Source organism: Protopterus annectens, chromosome 10.part0 (genome assembly GCF_019279795.1).
Source record: "Protopterus annectens isolate FY-2018-M chromosome 10.part0, PAN1.0, whole genome shotgun sequence".
Classification (NCBI taxonomy): domain Eukaryota; kingdom Metazoa; phylum Chordata; order Ceratodontiformes; family Protopteridae; genus Protopterus; species Protopterus annectens.
The window spans coordinates 138873656-138899897 of NC_056744.1; the positions used below are offsets into that span (position 1 = coordinate 138873656).

A 26242-nucleotide genomic window follows, 5' to 3' on the forward strand; every position below is an offset into this window, starting at 1 on the left:
AAGATAGCAAACTGCCTAACAGATAGGTTTGGTGAAAATTTCACTCCCTTATTCCCTCCTAACTTATCACAAACCTTCCCCCAAACTTCTCCCCACCCTACATATCTGAAGAACAGATCCTCAAAGCTTTGTCCAAGGCCACAAAACACAGCCTGTAGGGGACCAGATGACATCCCAGGCTGTCTTCTAAACAGGCTAAAACATGAACTAGCATCACCATTATGTACCCTTTTCAACCATAGCCTAACCACAGACTTTGTTCCTGTGGAATGGAGAACAGCAATAGTTGTTCCCCTCCACAAAGGTGGCCTAGCAACAGACCCAGGGAATTACAGACCCATATGCCTGACCAGCCTCATCTGTAAGGCCATGGAATGTATCATTATGGACCTCATAAAAAAAGACATAGGGGACCTCCAAACCCTGGATCCTACCCAGTTCAGCTTCGTCAAGGGCAGATCCTGCCTGTTAAATCTGGTGGATGTCTTTGAAAATGTGACCAGGGCCAGTGATGAGGGCAAATCTGTGTACACTGCATACCTCAACTTGGCAAATACTTTCTACACAATCCCACATTTAGGCATTACCGATAAACTTAGCAAGCTGAATGTAAACCCCTTCATTGTAAGATGGATTGCCAACTGGCTCACAAACTGGGCACATACTATCAAAGTGGGTGACTCCACATCAACTAGTAGACCTGTTACCAGTAGGGTACCACAGGGGTCAGTGCTGGGCCCCCTACTATTTGTTATATACTTCTCTGAAGTTCAGGTCAAAACTAAGAGGTTGTGGCTGACCAAGTTTGCAGACGACTGAAAACTAGGTGCAATCATTGAATCTCCAAATTATGTCAGTATACTCCAGGAGGGTCTTATGCAGACCAGCAACTGGTGTATTAGTCATGGTCTCAAGCTGAATACAAAGAAATGTATCATCATTCCCTTCGGCACAAACCATGTCCCTTCAAACTATCAAATTAACAACAATACCCTAACTCCCCACGAAGTGGTAAGGGACCTCGGATCACAAGTTGCAACCTCAACTTCGACCACCATGTGTCTACTGTAGTAAGGAAGGCTTTCTATGTAGCACACTTGATTAGTAAAGGTATCACCTCGAGAGCAAAAGAGGTTATAACCCCTCTATACTCTGCACTTATCTGGCCCATAATTGAGTATAACTCCCTGTTTAGCAAGTACCGTACAAAGCACCTGCAGCAATTTGAGAGACCTCAGAGGTTTCTAACAAAGAAGATCAAGGGGCTCCAGCATGTGCCTTACACAGACTGACTAAAGTCCCTGCCACTATACTTTGTATCACATAGACTTCTCAGGAGACACTTATGCCTAGCTTAAAGAGCAATCTAAGACCCAAACCTAATGAACTTGCTACATATCTGTAAATCAAATGGGACTAGGGCTGCCCAATAGAGGGACCTAAATATGGCCTGTGACTTAAATAGGAAACGCTGGAGGGGACAGATTTATATCCCAGTGACTGCTGCATCTTTGGAACAGGCTACCAATTCATGTGAAACAGAGCACCTCTATGACACTGTTCAAGAGGAACCTGGATGAGTAGATGAGGCACTATAAATTCTTACCTGGGATAGTTTCCACGACCCTCCTGAACATGGGCAGTCATCACTAAATGTAATTTGGGTATTATCTAGCATTTCCATGGTATTACATTGGGATGAAATGGCTAGGCTTAAAATAACTTCCAGGTCGATAGCCTAGTAATCTCCTATGATTTTAAGTAAATGTTAGGGACTGCTGTGATTCAATAAAAACGTTGCCGTGGATTGTTTGTTTTTAGTTAGACTAGCTTTTCCGTGTTTCGTTTTGGCTGCCTACCTTTGCAGTAGCTTTTATTAGAAAAAACTGTTCCCATCATAAAATTTCTCATTTCAGATTTTCTTATGCATTGTAAGCATGTGTGTAACCTAATATTGTTCAGGCAGGTAGGGGTTTTATAGAAAGAGAGTATCAGTGTAAGTCAGAGTCAAAATAGCTAAAGGTCAAATGTGCTATTTGCTAATCTGATACTTCTATAATTTTTTTCTGTATTTTCTACCATTAGTTCCACTTTTTAGCAAGGGCTATTAGTTTGTATTATTTCTTGGGAAGTGGGTGTTTCAATAATATTCTCACACCACATTACTTCTAGGGATCCATGGTTTTAAGCATGAGGTTGATTCATTCATGACACCGAATAAAAAGAGAAAGATAAAAGAAAGGCTTATCCATTTGAATGCAACTAGAGAGTCTGAAGAAGTCTGAATGTGAACTGATGGAAGCACTCACTCTGTAATAAAGTGCTGATCTGAAGGAACGACACAGTGGATGTCAGATTTTTTTCTTGTTTTTATTTTGTCTTTAAAGCCTGTTGCCAGATGTTTGTCCATTCTGTTTTTACTTTTATATTTATACAACTAGATGCTTTTCAGAAATGAGCTGAAGGCATAATCCCTAGGTTAGAGAACACATAACATATAAAGACACTACACAGATTAGAACCTGCTGCCATACAGAATATCTTACTACTTATCTATGTAATAAATACTGTCAACCTTTCAAGCTTCAATAGTATCACTTTCAAAAATGTCCATAGTAAATTTCAAAGCTGTTTATAAAAACAACTTTTAGGAATGCATCTTAGCATGTTGACTATCTTTTTGATTTCATATAACAGTCAATTATTTTCTTTTCAGGTAACCTGGGAGTTGGTTGTTTTCCTTTTGCAACATAGACGCACTGATGTATCAGGGCTGTGACAGTGAATTTCACTCCAGAAGCACAGATTGCAGGACTGGGGTCCCCCTTATTAAGCTGTGAGATTGCTGAATTTTACTAATACAATGTATTTTTTATAAAGATGAGGAATCACAGAGCCATATTACTATACCATTTGTTACTTTATCATTGTATTTGTTAATCCCATAAACCTGATCGTATTTTTTTTTGTGTGTAAAATAACTTTGTAACTCCTGTGGTATTGTATTTGTTTTGTATTTTTAAATGTGCCATCTGCAAAACTTCATATCATATTTTATTATTCAGTTGTGTAAATATTCATTTTTATACTGATTTTATTTTGAAACATGCTGCATTAAACTGTTCTGTTTCTACATCTCTTCATATTGTTGGATTTGTTCAGTGTTTCATACTAAATTGTGTAAAGTACATTGTTGGTTTGTTCAGTGTTTCATACTAAACTGTATAAAATGGTATAGAGAAAACTGTGTAGGTTCTGCATAATCAGTGACATATGAATGGACAGTAGGTCATATCAAATGACCAAAGTAGTTACCAGTCTAAGTGTTATTTATTTAAGTTATCTTTCTGTATGCCCACCTTCTCTAACTAGCCAGTCTTTCATGTCACATATGATCTGCCCCACTCATAGTATCTTATCCTTATAGCAGCTAGCCTAGTCAGGAATTGATAGCTTCCCCCCTCCTCGACCAGAGATACTGTACCACTCAACTTTGTTGGTTGATTGGTCAGTTAGTATTAGAGAAGTAAATCCTTTTGACGTTGTTTCAGTCTGAAGAAAGCATTACTTGGTTCATTTCTGGCAAAGTACATTGGACCAAGTGTGACAGATGTTCAGATGTCCCTTCTCATGTCAGGGTATGTATGTAATGGCCCTACATCATCTGTTCCATTCTACAAATGACTCTAAGATGTCCACTGATGCTTATTCATTTTGAAAGGTAGATTCCCTGCTGAACACTTGACTTTCACCAGATGTCTGCTCATCCTCAAAGGAGGAAGTCTCCCTTTAATATTCTTTTACCCCCTTTCTGTTTGCTCTTCAAATATTTTAATCTATAATTTTACCTTAGTCTTCAGCATTTTATGTAGGAATCAGTCCGGGCATTGGAGTCATGGGCTGAATTAGCATTATTGTTCTTTTAGACACATGATTACATCTATATGTCTTTCTTCCCAAATTAAACAGTTTACCATTGTAGTAACATACAAGCCACGGTGGTGCAGCGGTAGCGTTGTCGCCTCACAGCAAGAGGTTCTCCTGTTTGATTCTCGGCTGGGACGCCTTCTGTGTGGAGTCTGCATGTCCTCCCTGAGGTCGAGCAGCATTCAATAGACATGCGTGAATGGGCATGCCTTCGTTGAAGGTTGGGCGTTGAGCTGGCACCTCGGCACCGTAAAAATGTCCTGCCAATCATTAGCGGACCGGAGTTCTGCTGTGGCGACCCCTAATTGGGTAAAGCCAAAAGAAAAACAAAAAACAACCATTGTAGTAACATACATCTAAAATTTTCAGTAAAAATGAGAATGTTGTATCTCCATGTCATTGATAATATAGTTCTTAGAGAAGCAATACCCTTCCATTTGGGGCAATTCATAGATTGTTTGAAGCAGCAGTCAACATTAAGAAAATGTATACATTTCACAGACTGTTTTCAAACCTCCTTATTTATTCATGCTTCCCATTTGTTTTCCAGTCCATTTTTACTTCATTTTTAACATGTGAAAGTATATGAGAGCTTATCACCACTGAATTTGTTCTGCTCAATATTTTTTTTTCTCATAGAAAAATGATAATGTTTGGGCGTTTGTGAAGTTTGTAAAATCATAAGGAGAAATTATGGCTATTAACTGTGTCTTTGAGAAGGTGATGGACTGTGAATGCTGCTGAAATCTTTTATCCTTTTCTCCAGGGCTCAGTAGTAGGTCCTCAGTGGCAGATAATGTGATCCAGCAAGGGTAGAAAATCTTCATGTGAGTTTCCATGGAGTTAGGCTGTATGTTTCCAGAACACCACAAATTTTGCACAGGCATCACTGACAAAAGGACTTTGTCATCATTGCCTCTCTACCCTTCCTTGTTTTTCAACAGTGGCATTTGCCATGTGGAGGCCACTGTTCTACTTGGCCACAGTAATTTTAATGTTGACCACTAGTGTGGAGATAATAAGATGACACTCCTACATGCATTGTCAGTCACAATGGTCCCCAAGGTTGCAGGACTAAAAGCACTTCTGAAAACAGTGTGATATTAAATGGTTCATGTTGCCTATATTAATTAGTTTTAATCAGTTCTGTGTAGAATGTGGTTTGGCAAGTAGCACACTCAGCTATCCAGCCAATGAAGTTCAAAAGATTACAAGGCAGAATTTCCCTTGGGTGGTTCTTGTGAAGAAATACTGTACTTGTTTTCTTGGCAATGAAGAATGTAGTATTATGCATTATCTGAATCCCTCTTACCCCTGCTTTCTCACAATAACTACACCTTATAGAAGCCTTTCTGGTGGTGTAGAAGGATAAAGCCCTCTGCTGTACCAGAGAGGGCACAGAGCAATAATGCCCCGACTACAGCCCAGCCAATCCCAATTTGATCAGTAGCTTGGGCAGCTGATGGAGTGGTAGGAAGCAATGGCCATGCCCATCCTTGAGGGAATTGCAGTCATTGGGGATGCTCCCTAAGGGGAGGCATGGTCCAAAGAAAAGAGTTGCCATCAGATGTAACCAGTAAGTATGAGGATCAGGGACAGGGAAATTGGATGAAGCATATAATAATAACAATAAAAAAACCACTGTATGGAAGTACAGACATCAAGACCCCAGGATGCCCTTAAGATCCACTAGCCCCAGTAACATCTGAGTAAGTCTGACAGGTAGGAAGATGGCTGGTAGATCCTGCATAGGGTACTAGGGGCTGGGACCAGTAATAATGAGGTTTGAGGGGACCAAAACAAATATTTATAGCAGGTTTCATGGAGAGACAAAAGTCAGATCTGAACATGTGTTGCTGCTGGACATTCACACAAGCACTCTATATATGATTCTTTGAAAATAAACTGATATGTTCCTACTTAACCTCTGAATAAGGATGTTTTTTACTATTAATGCAGTCATGGAGTATGTCATTTAACATCTTTTTAGCTGGATTGTGATGCCATGTTCTACACATACTACAACTCTATTCTGTTTGTTCTATCTCAGTCAACATTCCCAGTACTTCACATGTCTTGCTCTTTCTTTGCATTTTTATTCCCAGATGCGATTCATGTGTGCATTTTTTTCTCAGTTTGTAGTGAATTATATTATTTTGTCAACTTAGAGCACTGAGGTTTGGGCACAAGTTACTTGACAGAATATAACTCTGAATTTCTTTCCTTACTGATACTTTCTCAGGTCGGACTTATGTTGTAACTTCTTTTAGTACCTTTATATTTATATTTATTTATTTATTTATTTATTTATTTATTTAATTGATGTGTTTTGTTAACTGGGTAAGTGTGCTGGTCAAGAGACCTTTGTCTAGTGCAACCAAGGTCATTGGGCAAAAAAAGTACAGTATTACACAATGAAATTAACTAGCAAGTAATAAAATAACAATAGCGTTATCATTTACACTGTCAATAACAACTCACATGGGCATAAGTCAAACTATAATAATAGTAACACATGAGTGGCATAAAATGCTCAAGCAGGAGAGGTTTGTTGGGCTGCAAAGACAGAGTCTTTTAAGTTAGATAAAGAAATTAGACATTAGTGTAGAAGTAAGAATATGTTGTATAAGATAGAGTTTAATAGATTGTAAGGTACAGAGACAGGGATAAGGTTGGAGTAAGAATGAAAGAGAATATATGGTGGATTTGGAGCAATGGAGGTCAGTGAAGATAAGAAGGATGGCTAAATTAATATCAACATAAAGTAAATAGAAATATAGAATCAAGGGAAGGAGATGAAATAAAGTGGTAGGTTATAGCTGTAGGAAGGGTGGAAAGCTTATGGCTAAATAACTAAGTTGGACGGGGGGCACTGAGGTGAATAAGTAATAAGCCTGTTATAGTAGTAAAAGTTTAGTACCTAGCATATTATCTATCAGTGTCAAAACAATGACATTGGAAGGAATCTGTAGTGTAATCCTTTAGTGCCTTCCTAAAAAAATGGAGGTGGTAGCCTTGATGTCCTGTAGGATTTTGTCCTAGTATTCTAATGCAATTTCAGTAAATGGTCTCACAGTAGTGGCTACTGTATATGGTAATATATCTAAATCCATAGATGTTCTTTGTGTTTCACTGTTGCAGTCATTACATTTGGGTTATCTGCTTGCCAGGTAGCCCTCAGTCTGCTTGATTAACAAAGGCTTGGGTCCTGCGTCTGTTGCTGTCCCTTCTTCCATGATGTCAGGTCGTCATGGGTATAAAACATGCAGCCAACGCCATTACATCAGTCTTTCTTGCCATGCGGTGCCCGAAGCAGAAGCAGTTTGCAAGTGCCTGTCGGCCGACTCCTGAAATTTTTGTTTTCGAGTTTCAGAACCGAAGTCTTCAAACTAAAGCTAAGTACCTCATTGGGGAAACCTTTTCTTGCTCCTCACCGAGGTCAGTAAAAGTTAATAATATTACTTGTGGAAAGCAAGTGGCCACAAAAACCCTGCTATCTGCAAGACAAATACTGTAAGCCTTGGGGTTCATGGCCTCCTCCATTCTTCTAATTCTGTATGCAAGACTGCATATGAGGAAACTACAGTGGTACTTAAAAGGTCTATGGAGTCAACATTGTCACAGCCTGGAAACAATGATTCCTATCATACCTTGCCTAAACCTGGAGTTCCTATGGTGGGCAGAGGCCTGCTACCAAAACAAGGGACTGCCATTCACACTATCCCTTGCCGCCCAAACCCTAACTACAGATGCATCAGACTATGCATGGGGGACTCACCTGGCAGGGAAGTGCATTCAGGGCAAATGGAACCCAAATCAAATGCACCTACATATCAATCAAAAAGAAATGTTAGCTGTACAGAATGCTTTGACAGCCTTCAAGGACTACATTCTTCCAGGACAACTAATGGTAAAGACGGACAACACCACGGTTATGTGGTACATAAACAAGCAGGGGGGTACACATTCCTATCCCTTCTGCAGACTAGCTATGGCATTGTGGAACACAGCCTTGAGTTACCAAGTGCACCTGCAAGCTCAATTCCTGCCAGGAAAATTTAATATACTGGCAGATGGACTAAGCAGAAAACTCATGGACCCACACGAGTGGAAACTGGAACCACGGATTTTCAACATGTTGACAAGCAAATCAGGGAGCCCAGACATGGATCTATTTGCCTCCCCCCAGAACTACCAGTTGGACAAGTTTTGCACAAGGACTCCCCACAACCAAGCCTGGAAAGTGGATGCTCTCTCTTTCCGCTGGAAAAACCTATCAGTCTACACCTTTCCCCCTCTGTCTTTGCTCTCCAAAGTTCTGCTAAAAGTCAAACAGGGCAAACCAAGGATGATTTTGATTGCTCCAGACTGGCCGCGCCAACACTGGTACCCACTCCTGCATAGTGTGTCACAAATATCTCCATGGCACCTGCCTCAGACCCCTTCCCTGCTGTCTCAGCAGAAGAACCAAATTCTGCACCCTCAGCTTTCAACATTGAACCTTGCAGCCTGGCTAATCACTTAAATTCATCCTTATCATCCCTCAGCAAACCTATGATGGATGTCATCTTGGAGGTGAGAAGACCTAGTCCTAGAAAATCTTATGCTGACAAATGGAAAAGATTCTGTGCCTGGAACCAATCTTTAGGGATGAGCACAGCAGCGCCCAATTTACCTCAGATTTTGCAATACTTAACTGAGATGCTTCACAAGGGCCTGTCTTTTTCCTCTATTAAAATCCATGCCTCAGCTATTTCAGCTCACTATAACACAGAACCACTCCTCTTCTCTCTTCCTCTGCTCAAGCAGTATCTCAGAGGGGCAAAGAACTTGAGACCACCCAGGAGAATTCCTACCCCTGCCTGGGACCTTAACTTTGTTTTGGAGAAGCTCACTCTTCCTCCTTTCGAGCCAGCTGCTACTGCAGACTTAAAATTTATTTCTTGGAAAGCAGCCTTCCTTTTAGCAATCACTTCAGCTAAAAGGATATCTATGGCAGTGGAGCCTTTCATCATCTTTCATGTGGACAGGGTATCTCTCAGGACCAATCCATCATGCCCAAGGTGGTTTCCAGTGTGGCTCTTAATCAGTCCATTCATTTGCCAACCTTCTTTCCCAATCCACAGAACAAAGGGGAATGGATTCTGCATTCCTTGGATGTGCACAGACAACTTAGTTTCTACTTGGACGGGACTAAATCTCGAAGAAAATCTGAACAATTGCTGGTAGCAATTGATGCAGGGGCAGAGGGGAAGGCTATTTCAAAACAAACCATTTCTAAATGGATAAGCCATTGCATTAATTTCTGCTATAAGCACCATGGAAAACCTATCCCGCAGGGGATCAGATCTCACTCCACCAGGGCTGCATCTACTTCTGCAGCCTTTCTCAGAGGTGTTCCTACCAGGGATATTCTAGAAGCTGCTACCTGGAGTTCTGTTCATATTTTCACTAAGCATTATCATTTACCAATTTTCTCTAAATCTAGAGATGGCTTTGCCACTGCTGTCTTGCAGGGCCTTATAGCTGGCCCTAATGCTGTATAAACACCTCCTCCCAACCATAGCTTTGGGAATCTACCCAAATGTAATGACTGCAACAGTGAAACACGAAGAACATAGTACAGTTGTGTACATTTACCATAAATGTCGATGTTCGAGTGTATTTACTGTTGCAGTCCTGGTTACCCTTCCTCCAGCCCCCTACTTTTCTCTGGCTATAGCTCTACTTTCCTTTACTATGCTTAAAAGCCTTTTTGGTGTATTTGCTTTTGGTTGGAGGTATAATTTTGTGTTTTTAATTTTATTTGCTCCCATTAGGGGGGCACCTGACATCTGGGGCAAGAAGAACTGATGTAATGGCATTGGCTGCATGTCTTATACCCCTGACAACCTGACGTCATGGAAGAAGGGACAGCAACTGACGCAGGACCTAAGACTTTGTTAATCAGGCCGACTGAGGGCAACCTGCCAGTAGATTACCCAAATATAATGACTGCAACAGTGAATACACTCGAACATCTACATTTGTGGTAAGTGTACACAACTGTACATTATCCTTAGTAATATGATGAGTATCTTTTTGTTCAACTAATTTCAGTTGATGTTGGTAATATTAGTTGAAATCTGTTAAGCGGTATGCATTTTAAAGTATTGTGTGGTTTGCTCCTTATTCTGTAGCTTTACTGTAAATCTAATTATATGTTGTATTGTATGGAGATTTAATCCCCCAGACTGCACTGTAAATGAGACTTTTCAGGTGGACATTCCTGGTCAACAAATGTAAATTAATCATCCAGTCAGTCAGTAGGTTGAATAATTAAGCTGCATTTCTAAGTCAGTATCACCGCATCCCTAAAACATTTTTGATTTTTTTTTCTGTCATTATTCATAATTGCATTATTTCCTAAGGTTTGCCTTGTTCTTCTGATAATTCTTCATTCACCTCTGGTAATTACACACTGCTCAACATATCTGCTATGTGTGTTTCCTTGCCTTGCTTGTATTTTACTTTCAGATCATGTATCCTGTCCAGTCTTGGAGGTGCCTTTCACAAAGGCTTTTTTGACAGGCTTTGCAAGGGTGTGAAGCATGTTTCTACATATTCTTGAAATCTCCAAAATCTACATGCTATTGTTAAGACCTCCTTGTTTATACTAGTCTATTTTTTGTGTGCGTGTGTGCGTGTGTGTTTGTGTATCTGAAATGCTGTTGATCCATAAGCAAATTATCTGTTTTCCTGGAGAATCACAGCTGCTACAACATTCTGAACACTATCTGTTTGTAACACACTGGCTCTTTCACATCACAGATTTTTAATGTTTGTGTTTCTGTAAGTCAATAATTCTTGAGCACTTCAAAACTGCTCTCATGCTCATGTACTCCCAGGTTGCAGCTTGCTTTAACAGCTTTCTCAGAGTTATTGTTATGTCAGAACTTTTAAGTACAAACGTTGTTAACTAGTTCTTCATTCCTTGAAGCCTTTGCGATGCTTACTTTGCCTTCTGGCATTATTTGCACAACTGCTCTAACTTTTTGTTCAAATGCATGCATTTTGGACTCTGCACTTTTATTTTTACTTTTACTGTTATAAACTTGAAATTATGCTTTATCAGTATATTCTTCAGCAGTACAGTCTCTTGTCTTGTTGTTATTCACTCTAAGCCCAAACTGTTAGATCATCAAGTATATTTATACTACTTAGTATGTCTTCAACTACTCATGAACCAGCTGTTTGGATCACCCAGACCGATAATGAAATTACAAGTAGAAGCCTAAGGAGAATATACCTTCCTAGTAGAACTTTAAATGCACGCAGTTTAGAGAGTTCTTTGTCTAGTTTTACCTGTCAAAATCCTTACTTTTCATCCAGGGCCAAAAAGAAATCAGGCATTGCCTTTTTTGAGACTTCTTCTCCAGCTGTGGATATTGCTCTCTTTTAATCAGTTTATTTGGATCTTGCATACCAGTATAAATTCAAATCTTATTCTGTTTTGCAGCAGTGACTATACTATTCACCCAGTTGTTTCAATCTAGTTGTTTCGTAATGATAAATTAGTTTTCCATTCACTTCAGATCCTGCTCTGTCCTACTCCATAGAGGTACTCATACTTTCTTTGCAGTATTTGTCACTGATGTAGCATCAGGATTTTTTGTATGTGATACTCTCCTGGAAAATTTTCTCAGCATATAAATGTATCAGCAGAGTTGTGGAAGATCTTTGTCATCATATTATTCATGATATCTCTGCAGTACTGGAGCTAAGAATGAAATTGCTCCAGTAGGATCAGTACATTACCCCAAGTAAACTGTATACAAAAAGAATTATTGTGACAGTTGCTGTACACATATACTCCTTGCTTTCACACTGTAAATTTATTTAAACAATCTTAGCTTCTCGCAAGCCAGATGGCCCAAAATATTAAGATAATTTGCTTCAAGTGCTTTGAAATAGGATCTTATTTTTAAATTCATATCATTACCTTTTGAGGCAGAGGTTTTATTGAATACATTAACAATGTGCATACAGACTTTTCAATGTCACTTAAAAAATATGTTCAAAAAAAGTATACTTTGTACCTCCGTCTAGTTAAAATTCAACAAATTGATTGATAATTCTTAGTATTTCTTACCAGCAGTCTGACGTGCACTTTTGTCTAAGTATCTCTGATGTGTCTTCATACTTAAATTTATTATTTCTTTCACTTTACTAGCACTCATCAGATATGTGTAACTCCTTTTCATGTTTCTGTTAGATAGCATGCCTGTTTTTAAACACATTTTACATACCTTTGCAAAATGGATATTTCTAACACCAAATCATCAAAGTTGATTAAAAGCAGGACAGTGCTTCTTCTAATGCTTGTAAGAACCACCTAGTACACAAGACTTGAATTTCAACGGAGGTCCCTTTGACGTCAGTGATTGGCAGGTCGGAAAAATGTAAATCATCCCATGGTACTTACTGAAAAGAGTAGGGTAACTTTGCACATTATTAGAAGACACACACTTTCATTATTTACACAAATAAAAATCACATGCACAATATGAAAAAATCAGGAACAGTAAGAAGAAGGAAAAAATCAAAAAGCAATTAGCATACATCAGTCATATTAATAATTTACAAAAGACAAATATTATTTCACCATTCTTTTTTTTTTACAATATTTTTCGATCTATTTTATCTTTATCTTTATTTTTATCTTTTTTCTTTACAAATAAAAGCGTTATTCTTTTAGTAGTACATCTTCTGGATTTACTTCCCTGGCAATAATTCGAAGGATTTGCGACTGAGTGCCTGGCTTATGCTAGACTAGGAGGTGGCTATTTTTTGTTTTTTACCAGTTTGTTTCTTGTTTGAGTTGAGTCGCCAGTATGTCGTCTGGCCAACCTTCCAGTCCTGCTAGCCCTAGGCTATTCCACTCGGAGTCTGACAACGATACCAGCAACTTGTCTTTTCTTTTACGTGAACTATCTCAACGTATGGATGTCATTTCCATGAAACTTGATGTCCTGGAAAAACGCGATAATGACCGCAATGGGCTTAGACCAGCGGTAGTTCAAGAACAACCAGTGACCGCTCTAGTGATGCCAAGGGATGCCGTTGCTTCTGTACCTTTGAGTAACTCGTCAACTGGGTCGATACCACCAGGTCAATTACCTAGTACATCACGAGCACCGATTTTGGATTACAATGTTACTCCATCCACTGGAATCATGTATGACCAGCATTTTCCACCTTTAGTTAACAACCAGCAGCACCATGGGCTTATTGGAGTTCCTAACATGGACGTCTGGATAAAAAACTTGGACAACATGAACTTCGATATAGGACAGGAACAACCGGCCATGGACTTCCCTAATTCTACAGTAAGTAACACTACTATTGTAGAGAAATTGAAAAATTTTGACTCAAAACTTTTAAAACTAAAAAGATTGCAACTGGAAGTGAAATATTTTAGGCAATGCCAGTCAGAGAACTTGATTCCTAAGGGGTTAAGGTCTTTCTTTTGCCCCACTGGACTTTTCTTTGACTCTGACTTTAACAAAGAACTGGCTTTACTGTTTGACGCTCAGGGTTTGCAGCTCCTTGATGTAATGATTAAGCATTACAATATCCAGATCGACAAACTGACTAACGAAGTGTCTAACTTGGACACAGGTTTAAAAAATGATTTAGACTTTGAGCATTACAGATTTGACTATGCCCATATTTTTACGAGCATAGATTCATTTGTTGAAAAATCAAAAGCAACTAAAAACAAAAAACTATTGAGAAACAGATTATCGTATTCAAACAATACAGCTTATATGAAATTAAGTGGTTTATGTACCACTACTGTTAAAGACTTAAGAAATGGGAGACTGGACCAACACTCACTTTTGAGCGAGAATGACCCTGACTTTGTTCCTGATGAAGCAGAGGGTCAAGGCCCGAGACGCAGTGACAGAATACAAGCCAATGTCAATAAAAATGGTCCCCCTCAATATGTGGGCAATAGACAGTATAACTATAATAACAATTCTAATAATGGCCGTTTTTTAGGGCCACGGTACCCCAAGTTCCAACAGAAGAAATGGAACAAAACAAGAAATTAATGCCTCTAGTAACTTGTGGAACTGAATTTAGTAGACCTACACAAGACCTGGAACAAATGACTGAACCAACTGTTCCAGAAGTAACTGCACTAGATGACACTTACAACAACAAGTTGAAAATACTCACTAATAAAAAGGGAGACTTCAAGATTTATAACTTTTCGAGTGTCAAACTAGATCCTTGTTTAATTGAATTGCTAGCTTACGGGAACACCTTTGTTCCTACAAGGAAATGTAATCTTCCTAAAACGATTATAGACCTAAAATGTTTTGTTAGGAAGCTTAACCTTCATATAATTTTTGACAACACTAACGTCATTAATGATTTTAAATTAAAACTAGCTAGCATGTTTAACCCCCCTTTACACACTTTGTTAGCTTCATTTGAGAAAGCATGTGAGGTTGACATTAGGAACTTATGTCATGATGATAGAGTGACAAAAAAGTGTTTTGAACATAACACCTCAGTTGAACAAATGGAATGCCTTAAACATCTTTGCCCCTCAGCAACAAGAGTTGTTAAACCAGATAAAGGAGGCGGGTTGGTTATTTTCGATAATCATACCTATATAGAAAAAATGGAGAGTATATTATCTGGTGCAGCTTACACCTCATCTTCAATTAATGAGATGAATACTTCAAAAACGAGGATTAAAGGTTACTTTAGAGACATGTTTATTGGGGGGTAAAATTGATTTAGATACATACAACTACATCGACATTAATATGTCGAAAAATCCTGTGATTTTCGGTATTCCGAAAATCCATAAAGATTTACACAACCCACCACTGCGTGCACTAATTGATAGCCATCTATCAATTACCTACCCCTGTGCACAAATAGTTGAAACAATCCTTGCTAAATATTTGAAATTAATACCAAACATATGCAAGGATTCATGGTCTTTCCTTAATAGCATGAATAACATTGATTTTGATAACTCACTTAACTTCCTTACGGTTGACGTCGTTGACCGCTATACATCCATACCAAATCTTGAAGCAGTAGAGTGGATTTCTCTAATGCTCAGGGACCTTGGTGCTTCAAATAATGAGATGGACATTGTCTCTGAACTTTTGGACATCATCTTAACATCTAATTATTTTATGTTCAATGAGAAAGTGTACCTACAAAAACAAGGTGTAGCAATGGGGTCACCATGTGGAGCCACCGTTGCCAACCTATTCATGGCGTATTGGGAAAAGGTGTACCTATTTGAGAACACTATCATGAGGAAAATCAAACTATATACTAGATACCTTGATGATGTGTTCATTCTGTTTGATGGGAATGCAATTGAAGCTACAACATTAGTAGAACACTTTAATAATTCCACTTCCTTTTTAAAATTTACATTTACTTTTTCCACTACTGACATAGACTATTTAGATGTGAAACTTTTTAAGGATGTCAACAACTTAGAATATGTTTCCACGATACATAGAAAACCAACGTACTGCAATTCCCTCCTACATTTTAAAAGTTCACATCCATTCAGACAAAAAAGAGCCATCATTAAAGGACAACTAATAAGAGCAGCTAGGATGTGTAGTAGGGATACGGCCTTTGATAATGAATGTAACAACCTGAGAAGTATGTTTATAAGTAGAGATTACCCACTAGACTTGTTTTTGGAACTTCTGGAAGAAGTCAACAATAAACGATTGAATGGTGTTTATCTCCCACTTCTTAAGAAGAGTACTAGAGAAGTGGACATCCCCATGTCTTGTGTAGAAGTGAGAGAGCAATCTTTAGTACTAGGGAATACCAACAAAGGAAGTGATCTTAAGAGTATTGAATCTTTCAAAACTAGCTTTATGTCCACCTTTAGCAATAACTCTTTTGATATCCAATTAATTCTAACGAAAAATTGGCACTTAATTTTGAATAATGAAGAACTATTTGAAAAACTAGGTGATAGACCTAAGTTTGTATACAAACGAGGGAGCAACCTAAAATCTATTCTTGAGAACAACAATAGGTCAAATAGCAACATCAAGTCTAAAGGTTGCACACAGTGTGGGTTTTGTAAACACTGTCAGTTTGTTAAAACTTGTAGTACATTTCAAATAAGTAGTAGGAAGTACTGTATCAATTACAAACTTAATTGTACTTCTAGGTCTATTGTTTACTTGGCTTTATGTAACTGCTGCGAAGCATATTACGTAGGTAAGACTGATCGTAGGCTACGTGATAGGGTATATGAGCATTTATATGCAATAAGAACTAAAAAATGTGAAAATGCCCTAGCAAAACACTGTTTAAAATATGAGGGACACAGTTTTTGCTTCATGGCTATTGACGCAGTACCATAGTCTATGAGGGGAGGACCAACTAATATTCTTTTAGAAATCCGAGAACTAGAATGGCAACTACGTTTGAATTCTTTCTGTTTCCCAGGATTAAACGAAAATTGTAATATCTCTTGTATATTAAAGATGAGGAGCTACTTGAGACAAAAGCATAGTTAGGTTCCACTTGACACAACACATGTCATTCATCTAACGTTAAAAAACCAATTGATGGTTTGTTATGTTTTGATATCATATGTTATTAGCATTTATGTATACATATTTTTAAATATATATTTTTTATTTTATTTTTTATTTTATTTTTTATTTTTTACTTTACTCATACGTTTAACTTTTTACACTAGTTAATATACTATAATTGTAAATAATTTTAGTATAACATCCTTTAGGCTGTCAGTCAATTTGTCCTTGTAGCTGACAGCATTTAGGTTTTAAAAGGGGTGTCTGTGACTTATTTTTCTGTTTATTTTGTGATGTGTTTACAATGTTATTTAACACAAGACGTACAGTCAACTATATTTTTAAATATGTAACACTCTTTCATAAGGGTTCCAGCTGTGAAAACATTTGAGTGAGTATAATTGTTAAGTGCATTGTGCGTGGTTTTGATACAGTGTTTCTTTAAATGCACGCTACTATTAAACCACGCTATGCACGTTTTGTATATAAATGGGCAGTTTTTTAAAAAATGGTTTAGTTCTGAAGAAGCTGTGGTAATACTACGGCAAAAATGCTCTTTCTTCTTTACAAATAAAAGCGTTATTCTTTTAGTAGTACGTCTTCTGGATTTACTTCCCTGGCAATAATTAGAAGGATTTGCGACTGAGTGCCTGGCTTATGCTAGACTAGGAGGTGGCTATTTTCTGTTTTTACCAGTTTGTTTCTTGTTTGAGTTGAGTCGATCTATTTTATATCAAAGCACAATTTCAAACCCTATTATAAAGTAATTCATCACATCTAGACTTCTATAAAATCCATAAAGCACCTATAAAAATGATAATATCTATCCCTATCATTTTTATATGTTACTTTAATGTATAGGTGTTTTCAGATCTCTAGCATCAAATGCCAAAGATGTATATCCTGATAATGAATGATAACTTCCTGCCAATTTTTTTGTACTCTATCAAATTTCAGTTGTTTCTTTTAAGTTACAAATATTTACACAGCCTTTCTCACATAGCCTTGTAGTTCATCTGTCCTTTCACAGGCAATTTATCTATCATCAAATGCAATAAAAATTATGAATATGTTGTACCTATTGTTACTTACTAGCTTGTCTAATATTTTCAGACAAACCTGGACATGATATGACATAATAAAAGAAACCCATAACTAATGTGTAACATTATTTTGTTTGTTGAATGACTGCACCGATATCAAGATTCCACTCATGAATTTTATATTCATCTAATGCACGATTTTCATGTTCTTTTATTTCACTTAAACTGCAAATTTTCCCATACTTCTGTATACATTTTCCAAAGAAGATTGCCAATATAATCTGAATTCCTCTGTGTCAGTTTCAGCAATATGGTATGTGAATAATGAAATGCAAGTTAAAAAATTCAATTCATTTGCATTAAACCTCCTTCTTTATAGTAAAGAATCCCTCTATTCATAGGGTTTAATCTTGTTCCTCACATACATTACAAAATAAATACATTCTTCTTCTTCTTCTTTTTTCGGCTAATTGTTTTTATTTATTTTTAGGAAATAGTAATATATACTACTTAACCTAAACAACTAAGACTTGCAGAATGTACCATATACACTTTTGTTTCAAAAGATAAAGAAAAAACATCCATGAAGTTATAATATTTCTAAGCTTTTCCAGCAGCTGATCCCACTGTTTAATATAAAATAAATAATAACCAAAGAAGTCAACTAATATTTCAATTTCCATCTCAAAAATATACTTCTACTGGGGAAGTCCACCCATATCTCTTATTCTTTTGTTTATTCAAATGCAAGCTTACCTTGCTTGATACATTTTTCTAACTCTTGTAACACAAAAGTTAGCTAGTGTTAAACTATTCCCAGATCCACAAAGTCTGCTCTTCAATTTTTCCATTGGAACTAGTCAAACTCTCAAATTAAGCACTCAAACCTTCCTTTTACAGTCCTGCTCTTACTCAAATCTCTCAGTAAGCACTAATAAATGCTAGCACTACACCCCCCTTTACTATACAGAAGTACAAGGCTTCCTATTCGTCCCTACAGGACAATCAGTAAAACAGTTCATTTATCCATTCAGGCATGTCCAAAGGACAGTTTCAGGTGTACTCTCCAGTCCAGCTGGTGAATTTGGGCACCTTGAGGCAATGTTACAGTTGCCTCATGTACACAGACAACCCTCTCCTCCTTCCAACAAACACAAATGTATGTGAGAGATGCAGCTATACAGCCAAACTGGAGGCCAAGCTCTCTCAACCCAAGACTGGAACAGTCAGTCAGAAGGAGAAGGGAAACACTTGCACCACACTACCAGTCTCACATAGACCCGTCATATCTGCACCAGCATATAACACACATAAATACACAAAAACATACTCGGAGGCTCTAAATAAAAATCCCCTGACCCTGAGTAGCATCTTGCCCTCACCAAGAATGATGCCACAGTATAAAGATAAAATTATCAATTTTAACAATTGGCTAAGCTATTGGAGTCGTTCAAAGGGGATCCAGTGTCTGTCAGCCTGGGATGACATGCTCGACAAGCCATGTTGCTTTGCCAGAGATGATTTGCACCTGTCGCCCTTAGGCTTTCGAATACTGGCCAAGGCTCATGCCACCCCCATAATGCCTTTTTTAGGCAAGGCTCAAAAGACAAACCCACCTCCATAAACAACACAAGAAACCAAAAACTGAGGGTAATGCTACTCAATGCCAGAAGTCTAATTCTCAAAATGCATGCACTTGAGGCACTCGTCAGTATGGAGAAAATCAATATCTGTGCAGTAACAGAAACCTAGTTCAAGGCTCCAGAGAGCACCCCAGCACTACCAGGCTATAACACATGCCCCAGAACCCGGACCAAAATACAAAAGACGGGGGTGTATCCATTTTCATCAAGGATACCCACACCTCCAGGTTAGTGGCACAGCACGAGGCCTCGGAGACCATCCATGTGCAACTAACAGTGGGCAAAGCTGCTTTTCAGATTGTAGCTTGCTACAGATCACCCACCTTGTCTCAGGACCCCCACTCAGCATTCCTGAGAACATTGGAAAATTTGAAGGTCATACCAAACACCATGATATTGGGTGATTTCAACTACCCAAACATTGACTGGGAAAACTACTCAAGTACAAACTCCTTTGCCCAACGCTTCCTAGAGTTTATAAACTCAAGCACCCTGGAACAACTGGTCACCACTCCCGCAAGAGGTGACAACATATTGGACCTGATCATCACCAACATGGGGGATCAATGTTCCACACCAGAGGTAAACCACTCGCTGGTAAGATCAGACCATAAACTAATCACACTGGACATCCACATCCCGACCCCACCCCCAGTCAAGGAAACCACTGTGAAAATTTTTTCAAAAGCAAACTTCACACTTCTCAAGACCGAGGTGGAAAGTTTCAAAGACCCCTTGCTAAAGGGTAATGCTGCCCAAACCGGAGAATCCTTTATAAATGCATTCTATGACACCTACAGGAATGCATGGATCGAGCCATCCCAAGTAAAACCAAGACTCACTCCTCCAAAAAGAGGAAACCAGTCTGGTGGACCCCGGCCATAAATAAGCTATACAACAGAAGGAGGAAACTATTACATGATAGAGCAAAATCCCAAAAAGGGAAGGCATCCCTGATCAGTATTAGCAAGAAACTACGATCCCTCATAAAATCATCCAAGGCCAGCTTCGAAAGAAAAATAGCCAAAGACTCTAAAGATAATCACAAAGCCTTTTTAGTTATGTCAAGAATCTAGGTGGCAACTCTCAGATCTGCTCTGAGCTAGTGCAAAATGGCAAAAAATACACTGAACCAACTGACATTGCCAACTTCCTGGCTGACAGGTTCAGTGCACACTTTACCCTACCCCACCCCCAAAAGGGCCCGTGTCCATCCCAGAAAAATGTAGAGCCCCAGACATCACAGACACACAGGTGAAAACAGCCCTCTCCAAAGCCAAAAACACAGCATCAATGGGACCAGATGGTATCCCAGGCTGCGTCTTACACGAACTCCAAAATGAACTAAACCCTCCCCTAAATTCACTGTTCAAACTCAGCCTTACCACAGGTTATGTACCCAAAAAATGGCGTACACAACAGTTATCCCGCTCCACAAAGGTGGTGCCACAACGGATCCTGGGAACTATCGCCCTATAAATCTGACTAGCCTGGTCTGCAAAGCTATGGAGCGCATCATCATGGAACTCATTAACAGAGACATTGGGAAAGAAAAAGTAGGACCTAGGATTAATTTTCCAAACTGCATTGCATTTTTATGTGTCTTAATGCCCTTAGCTATCTTCACTGTAGTTTGCCTAAGATGACAATTTAAATCCTGTACAATTCATTGTCGCCTCATAGCAAGACATTGTCCTGTTCGATTCTCAGCTAGAGCGTCTTCTATGTGGAGGCATACGTGAATGGGGCATGCCTTCGTTGAAAGTTGTGCATCAGGGCTGGTAACCCGGTACGTAAAAATCCACTACCAATCATTAGCGGACCGGAGTTCCACTGTGGCGACCCCTAACCAGGAAAAGCCGAAAGACACAAACAAACAAACAATTAGTACCTCTAAACTGTTACGTAATGTTGAAGTATAAAACAAAATAAATAAATAAATCTTCTCTATGAGCTAGTGGAAGCATATATCACAATAACTCTTGTTGTTCCCATAGTGACCCTTAAAACACAAACACTATTAATTTGCCTAAAATATCAATAAGTATATCTAAAATCTAAGCATTATGCTGAAATAGCAATGCAATCCCACAGCAAAGAGCTTGAACAAAAGTCCACACAATTTTATTGCTCCGTAATAATTTAATTTGTTTTTTCTGTATCAGTAACAGTATGAACCCGAATAAACAAACATAATTCATTTGTATACTATTTTAAAATTTCACCACAGTTAATCTTCTAACCATGTTTAGAATACTATTTACTTTAAGACAATAAAAATAAATTCTCTCCCTTCCTTTTTCAATATTCTTTGCTCTTTGCCTTATTTTTCTCTTTCTTATGTGTTTCCCTACAGTGTTGTGTTTATTGTCATTGGCATCACTGATATCAGCCCATACATAATCACACATGCAAAATTTCAGTTGGTCACCTTCATCTGCAGAAGCTAAATTACTATGCATAGCATCCCCATGTTCTTCAATTTCTTTAATAAAATCAGTGTCTTCCTAAATATTAGTAATATATTTTCCTCATATAATTGTAGTTCTAAATTTCTTTGATTTTCTAATTATTGAGATTCAAATTAAAATTACCCTACTCATTTATATTTTTACAAAATCCAGAACAGTTTTTTACTCTACATTGGGAGCATTTTCTTTTAGAACAGTATGTTTTAGATGAGATGTAAATCTCAAAAAAAGTTTTAATTTACCCTTTATACATAAGATACTTTTTTCCCATTCATATTTACCACATTAGGAATATGTTTTTTTTTTTGTTACAATTTATAGTGCTAAAATGAACTAAAAATGTTTTTAAAGTTACAATCCCCACATCTGATGCACAAATTTGCACAATAATATGCCAAGTATATGGGGTCTATATCACAAAATCGAACTTCCAAAATGTCGAACACCATAAGTTCGAATTTGGAAGATCGAATTCGGATAACATCGACACTTCAAAACAGTGAATTTTTTCCAGGGAAAAAATTTGCTGTTCCGAAAAACACACACATAACACAATCACACCAAACACCTTCAAAACCTAGACTAAACTTAACATACACCACTATCTATGCACTATCTTTAACCCAGCCCTAACCCTAAAGTCCGTCACTGCCGCACACTTACCTGACCCGCTCCCTAACCCTAAAGTCCGTCACTACCGCACACTTACCTGACCCGTGCCCTAACCCTAAAGTCCATCAGTACCGCGCCCTAACCCTAAAGTCCGTCACTACCGCACACTTACCTGACCCATGCCCTAACCCTAAAGTCCATCACTACCCGTTCGTACACTTACCTTGACACGGTCTGAAAATGCCGAAGCCGCAGAAACGGCCAACTGAATTCTTTCCCTGAGAAAGAATTTGTGTTTCCGTGGCTTCGACATTCTCAACTTTTGAACTGCCTAGTTCGGTCTTCCGGTATTCGGCATTCACAACATTCGATTTTGTGATATAGACCCAGTATATGCATATAGCAACAGTCTTTTCAGTTCAAATTTCTGCAAAAATAGTTTGACAAGTCTCACATTTTCAAAAGTGACATGACAAAAGTTGTCCTTTTCTACATGAATAAAGGCATGAAGATCGTGTACTGAAACTCCAAATAGAATCTGTGCGTCTTTAGTGGCTATCCTTACCACCAGTAATTTAGATGTAGGAAACACTGGCTTATCATCACTGTTTTGAACTCATTTTACTGCTTGAATGTATAATATTTTTGGAAGATAATGCTTGGGTAGCAGATCCATCTTTCAGTGTCTGTTGACCTGCTGAAACTGAGAGTTGGCACATATCCTGTTCTCAAACATCTGATGTCACTAATTTGTGCTCCCTTATTTCTGGAAAGCCTTGTTGTTCTGCTGTATATCACATTTCACAGGTCCAGTTTTATGCTGATGATGCATATATGCTGCCAGTGTTTGTTATTTTATGAATGTGCAAAATATATTTTCCTGTTTTTTTGTCAAAAGTCCTTTTTACTGCCAGTAAATAATGAACTATCATTCTCACAGGCTATTTCATTTTTGATGCTATGTATCAATTCATACTAATGCAAAACTTGTTCTATCAACGTTCTAAGTTTGTAAGAGCAATATTTAAAAGCTGTCGCTTTTTGTAGGCCTTTGCCCCACATTATTTATGGCTTTGTCCAGATTTCTTGCTCTAAGAGGTTGAGAGGGGATGTATATGTGTGTTATACCTCTCAACTGCACAGATTTTTGCCTTATATTTTTCGTCTGCCTCATAAAAATTCTCTTTTTTTTTTGACAAATCACTTGGAGATGATCTAAAGATTAAAGCTACTAAATAAATAACATGCATTTGAGTTTCAGACTTCATATCCTTCAGAAAATGCTTTCTACCACAAATCCGGTTCTAGCAACTTTTCTTTTATACACAAATCCCGTTATTCTAGCAATTTTCTAAGTTCATGAGAGCAATATTTATAATCTGTCCCTATTTATTTTAGGCTTTATCCAGATTTCTTGTAATAAGAGGTTGAGAGGTGTGTGTGAGAGAGTGACATGCCCTGGTTAGGGTTAGCAGGTGGTTATTAATTTGCTTAGGCTCAAACCATGTACCTTATCCACAGGAAAAAAAGAGCTCAAATCCTCTACCCCAACTGCCAAGCTGCATTTTTCAAGGAACTAAGTTTCAGGTGCATTTTTTCAAGGAATTTAGTTTCAAGTACATTTTAAGGAATTGAGAGCTTCAGGGGAAGAGAAGTTTACTACTGCTCATGTTATGTCTGTTTACAATGTGCAACTGTTTTATGTGGCAAATGGTATCACTATTGTGGTATAGAATTTAAAATTTTGAAGCAGTGTTAGTAGCACAACAGGTAGCATACTTGTATATTAATGCAGAAGGTGGTGGGTTCTACTCCTACAGCATGTAAATGGATTGCTCATACGTTTATAGGTTCATACTAGGCTATCTGCCCTAGGGCATTTATAAGCCTAGCCAGAGTGTGTTTGGCTTTCGCCACCCATTTTAAATTAATTTTGCTATGCCCTTTTTTGAGGTTAGTATACTGTGCCTCTGTCTAACAGTGACACAGAAGTGATACCCGGGGTAAACCTACAATCCCCCGTCCACTCATCAAGATTCCTCTTGAAGAGAGTCAATGAGGGACTCTGCCTAACCTGGACTGGGATTTTATCCCAGAGTGAAGGGAGCCTCTGGGTTATGAATCTGTCTCTCCAGCATGTCCTATTTATTTCAGTGCTGAGGTTCAAGTCTCTCGAGCGCGTAGCTCGATGGGATTTGGATTTTCTGAGGTGCAGCATGTCCATTAATTCTGGGTTGGACATGGCTTTATACGTCAGGCACAGATCGCCTCTGAGCAGGCGGTATGCCACTGAATAGAGCTGGAGTTTCTTTAACCGGGCAGCATATGGCATCTGTATAAGCCCTTTGATCCTCTTGGTGAGGTACTTTTGGGGTCTTTCTAGTTGCTGCAGGTGTCTTGTAAGGTACATCCCAAAAGGGGCATTGTACTCAATTATGGGCCTGATGAGGGATGAGTAAAGAGGCACAATGACCTCCCCTGATCTAGATGTGAATCCCTTCATGATTAGATGGGCTATATAAAATGTTTTTCTAACCACTTTGGCCACGTGTTTGTCAAATGAGAGATTGCTATCAACTTGGGTCCCCAGGTCCCTAATTACTTCTTCTGTACTTAATGGATTACCACTTATGTGGTAATTTGTGGGCACTTTGTTTTTGCCAAAGGGGATGACTATACACTTTTTGGCGTTTAGCTTGAGGCCATGGCTCTGGCACCAGTTGTCTGTTTCTATGAGGCCCTTTTGGAGGATGCTTGTGTCGGCTGGAGAGTCGATTATGGTGCCCAGTTTGCAGTCATCTGCGAACTTGGTCAGCCACAGTCCTTCCATGTTGGCCTGTACCTCTGAGAAATATATACCGAACAAGAGAGGTCCCAGGACTGAGCCTTGTGGGACACCACTTGTAACTGGTTTGGAGTCTGACATGGCTCCAGCAATTCTAACCATGTGGGTTCTGTCCTTGAGCCAGTTTGCAACCCATCTAGTGACATAGGGGTTTATATTTAAGCTGGTGAGCTTATCTATAATGCCCGAGTGGCGTATTGTATCAAAGGCTTTTGCGAGGTCCAGGTAGGCTGTGTGGACCACCTTCCCCTCCTCAATGGCCTTGGTGACTGTTTCAAAGAAATCAACCAGGTTTAAGAGGCAGGATCTGCCCTTAACAAAGCCAAACTGGGTAGGATCCAGTGTCTGTAGGTCCCCAATATCTTTATTTATAAGGTCCATGATGATCCTTTCCATAGCTTTGCAGACCAAGCTAGTCAGGCTTATGGGATGATAGTTTCCAGGATCCGTTGAGGCACCACCTTTGTGTAGAGGGACCACTGTTGCTGTACACCACTCTTTGGAGTTCATGTAGGATGCAGCCCGGGGCACCGTCTGGTCCCATTGATGCTGTGTTTTTTGCCTTGGAGAGGGCGGCTCTTACCTGAGCATCTGAGATGTCAGGGGGGCAGCACTCTGCTGGGATAGATATTTGCCCTTTTGGTGGGGAGGGGGGGGGAGTTTGTGCTGAACCTGTCAGCTAGGATGTTGGCAATGTCTGTGGGTTTGGTGTTTTTTATTTTGGACTAATTCTGAGCATATCTGGGAATTCCCACCCAGGTTCCTAACATAACTAAAGAAAACCTTGTGATTATCCTTAGTGTCCTGTGCAATTTTTCTCTTGAAGCTGGCCTTAGACGATTTTATGAGTGCCCGTAGTTTTTTGCTAATACTGATCAGAGATGCCTTCCCTTTTTGGGATTTTGCTCTGTCATGTAGTAGCTTCCTCCTTCTATTGTATAGTTTGTTTATGGCTGGGGTCCACCAGACAGGACGTCTGCCTTTGGAGGATTGGGTCTTGGTTTTATTTGGGATTGCATGATCCATGCATTCCTGAAGATGTTCATAGAATGTGTTTATAAAGGATTCTGCAGTCTGGGCCATATTTTCCACAGGCCCGGGGGCTTTGAAG

At 38.8% G+C, this 26242-nt stretch overlaps 1 protein-coding gene across 2 annotated transcripts in view; it reads left to right on the plus strand.

Annotated features, from left to right (window-relative positions):
* The window catches only part of CEP112 (centrosomal protein 112), a 3283222-nt gene extending 3280118 nt beyond the window's left edge, over positions 1-3104 (plus strand). For both annotated transcript variants that reach the window (XM_044085107.1, XM_044085108.1), the window contains one exon: positions 2717-3104. In XM_044085107.1, coding sequence (XP_043941042.1) covers positions 2717-2720 — 4 coding nt within the window. In that variant the 3' untranslated portion in view covers positions 2721-3104. The remainder of the gene's footprint in view (positions 1-2716) is intronic.
* Positions 3105-26242: the final 23138 nt, after the last annotated feature.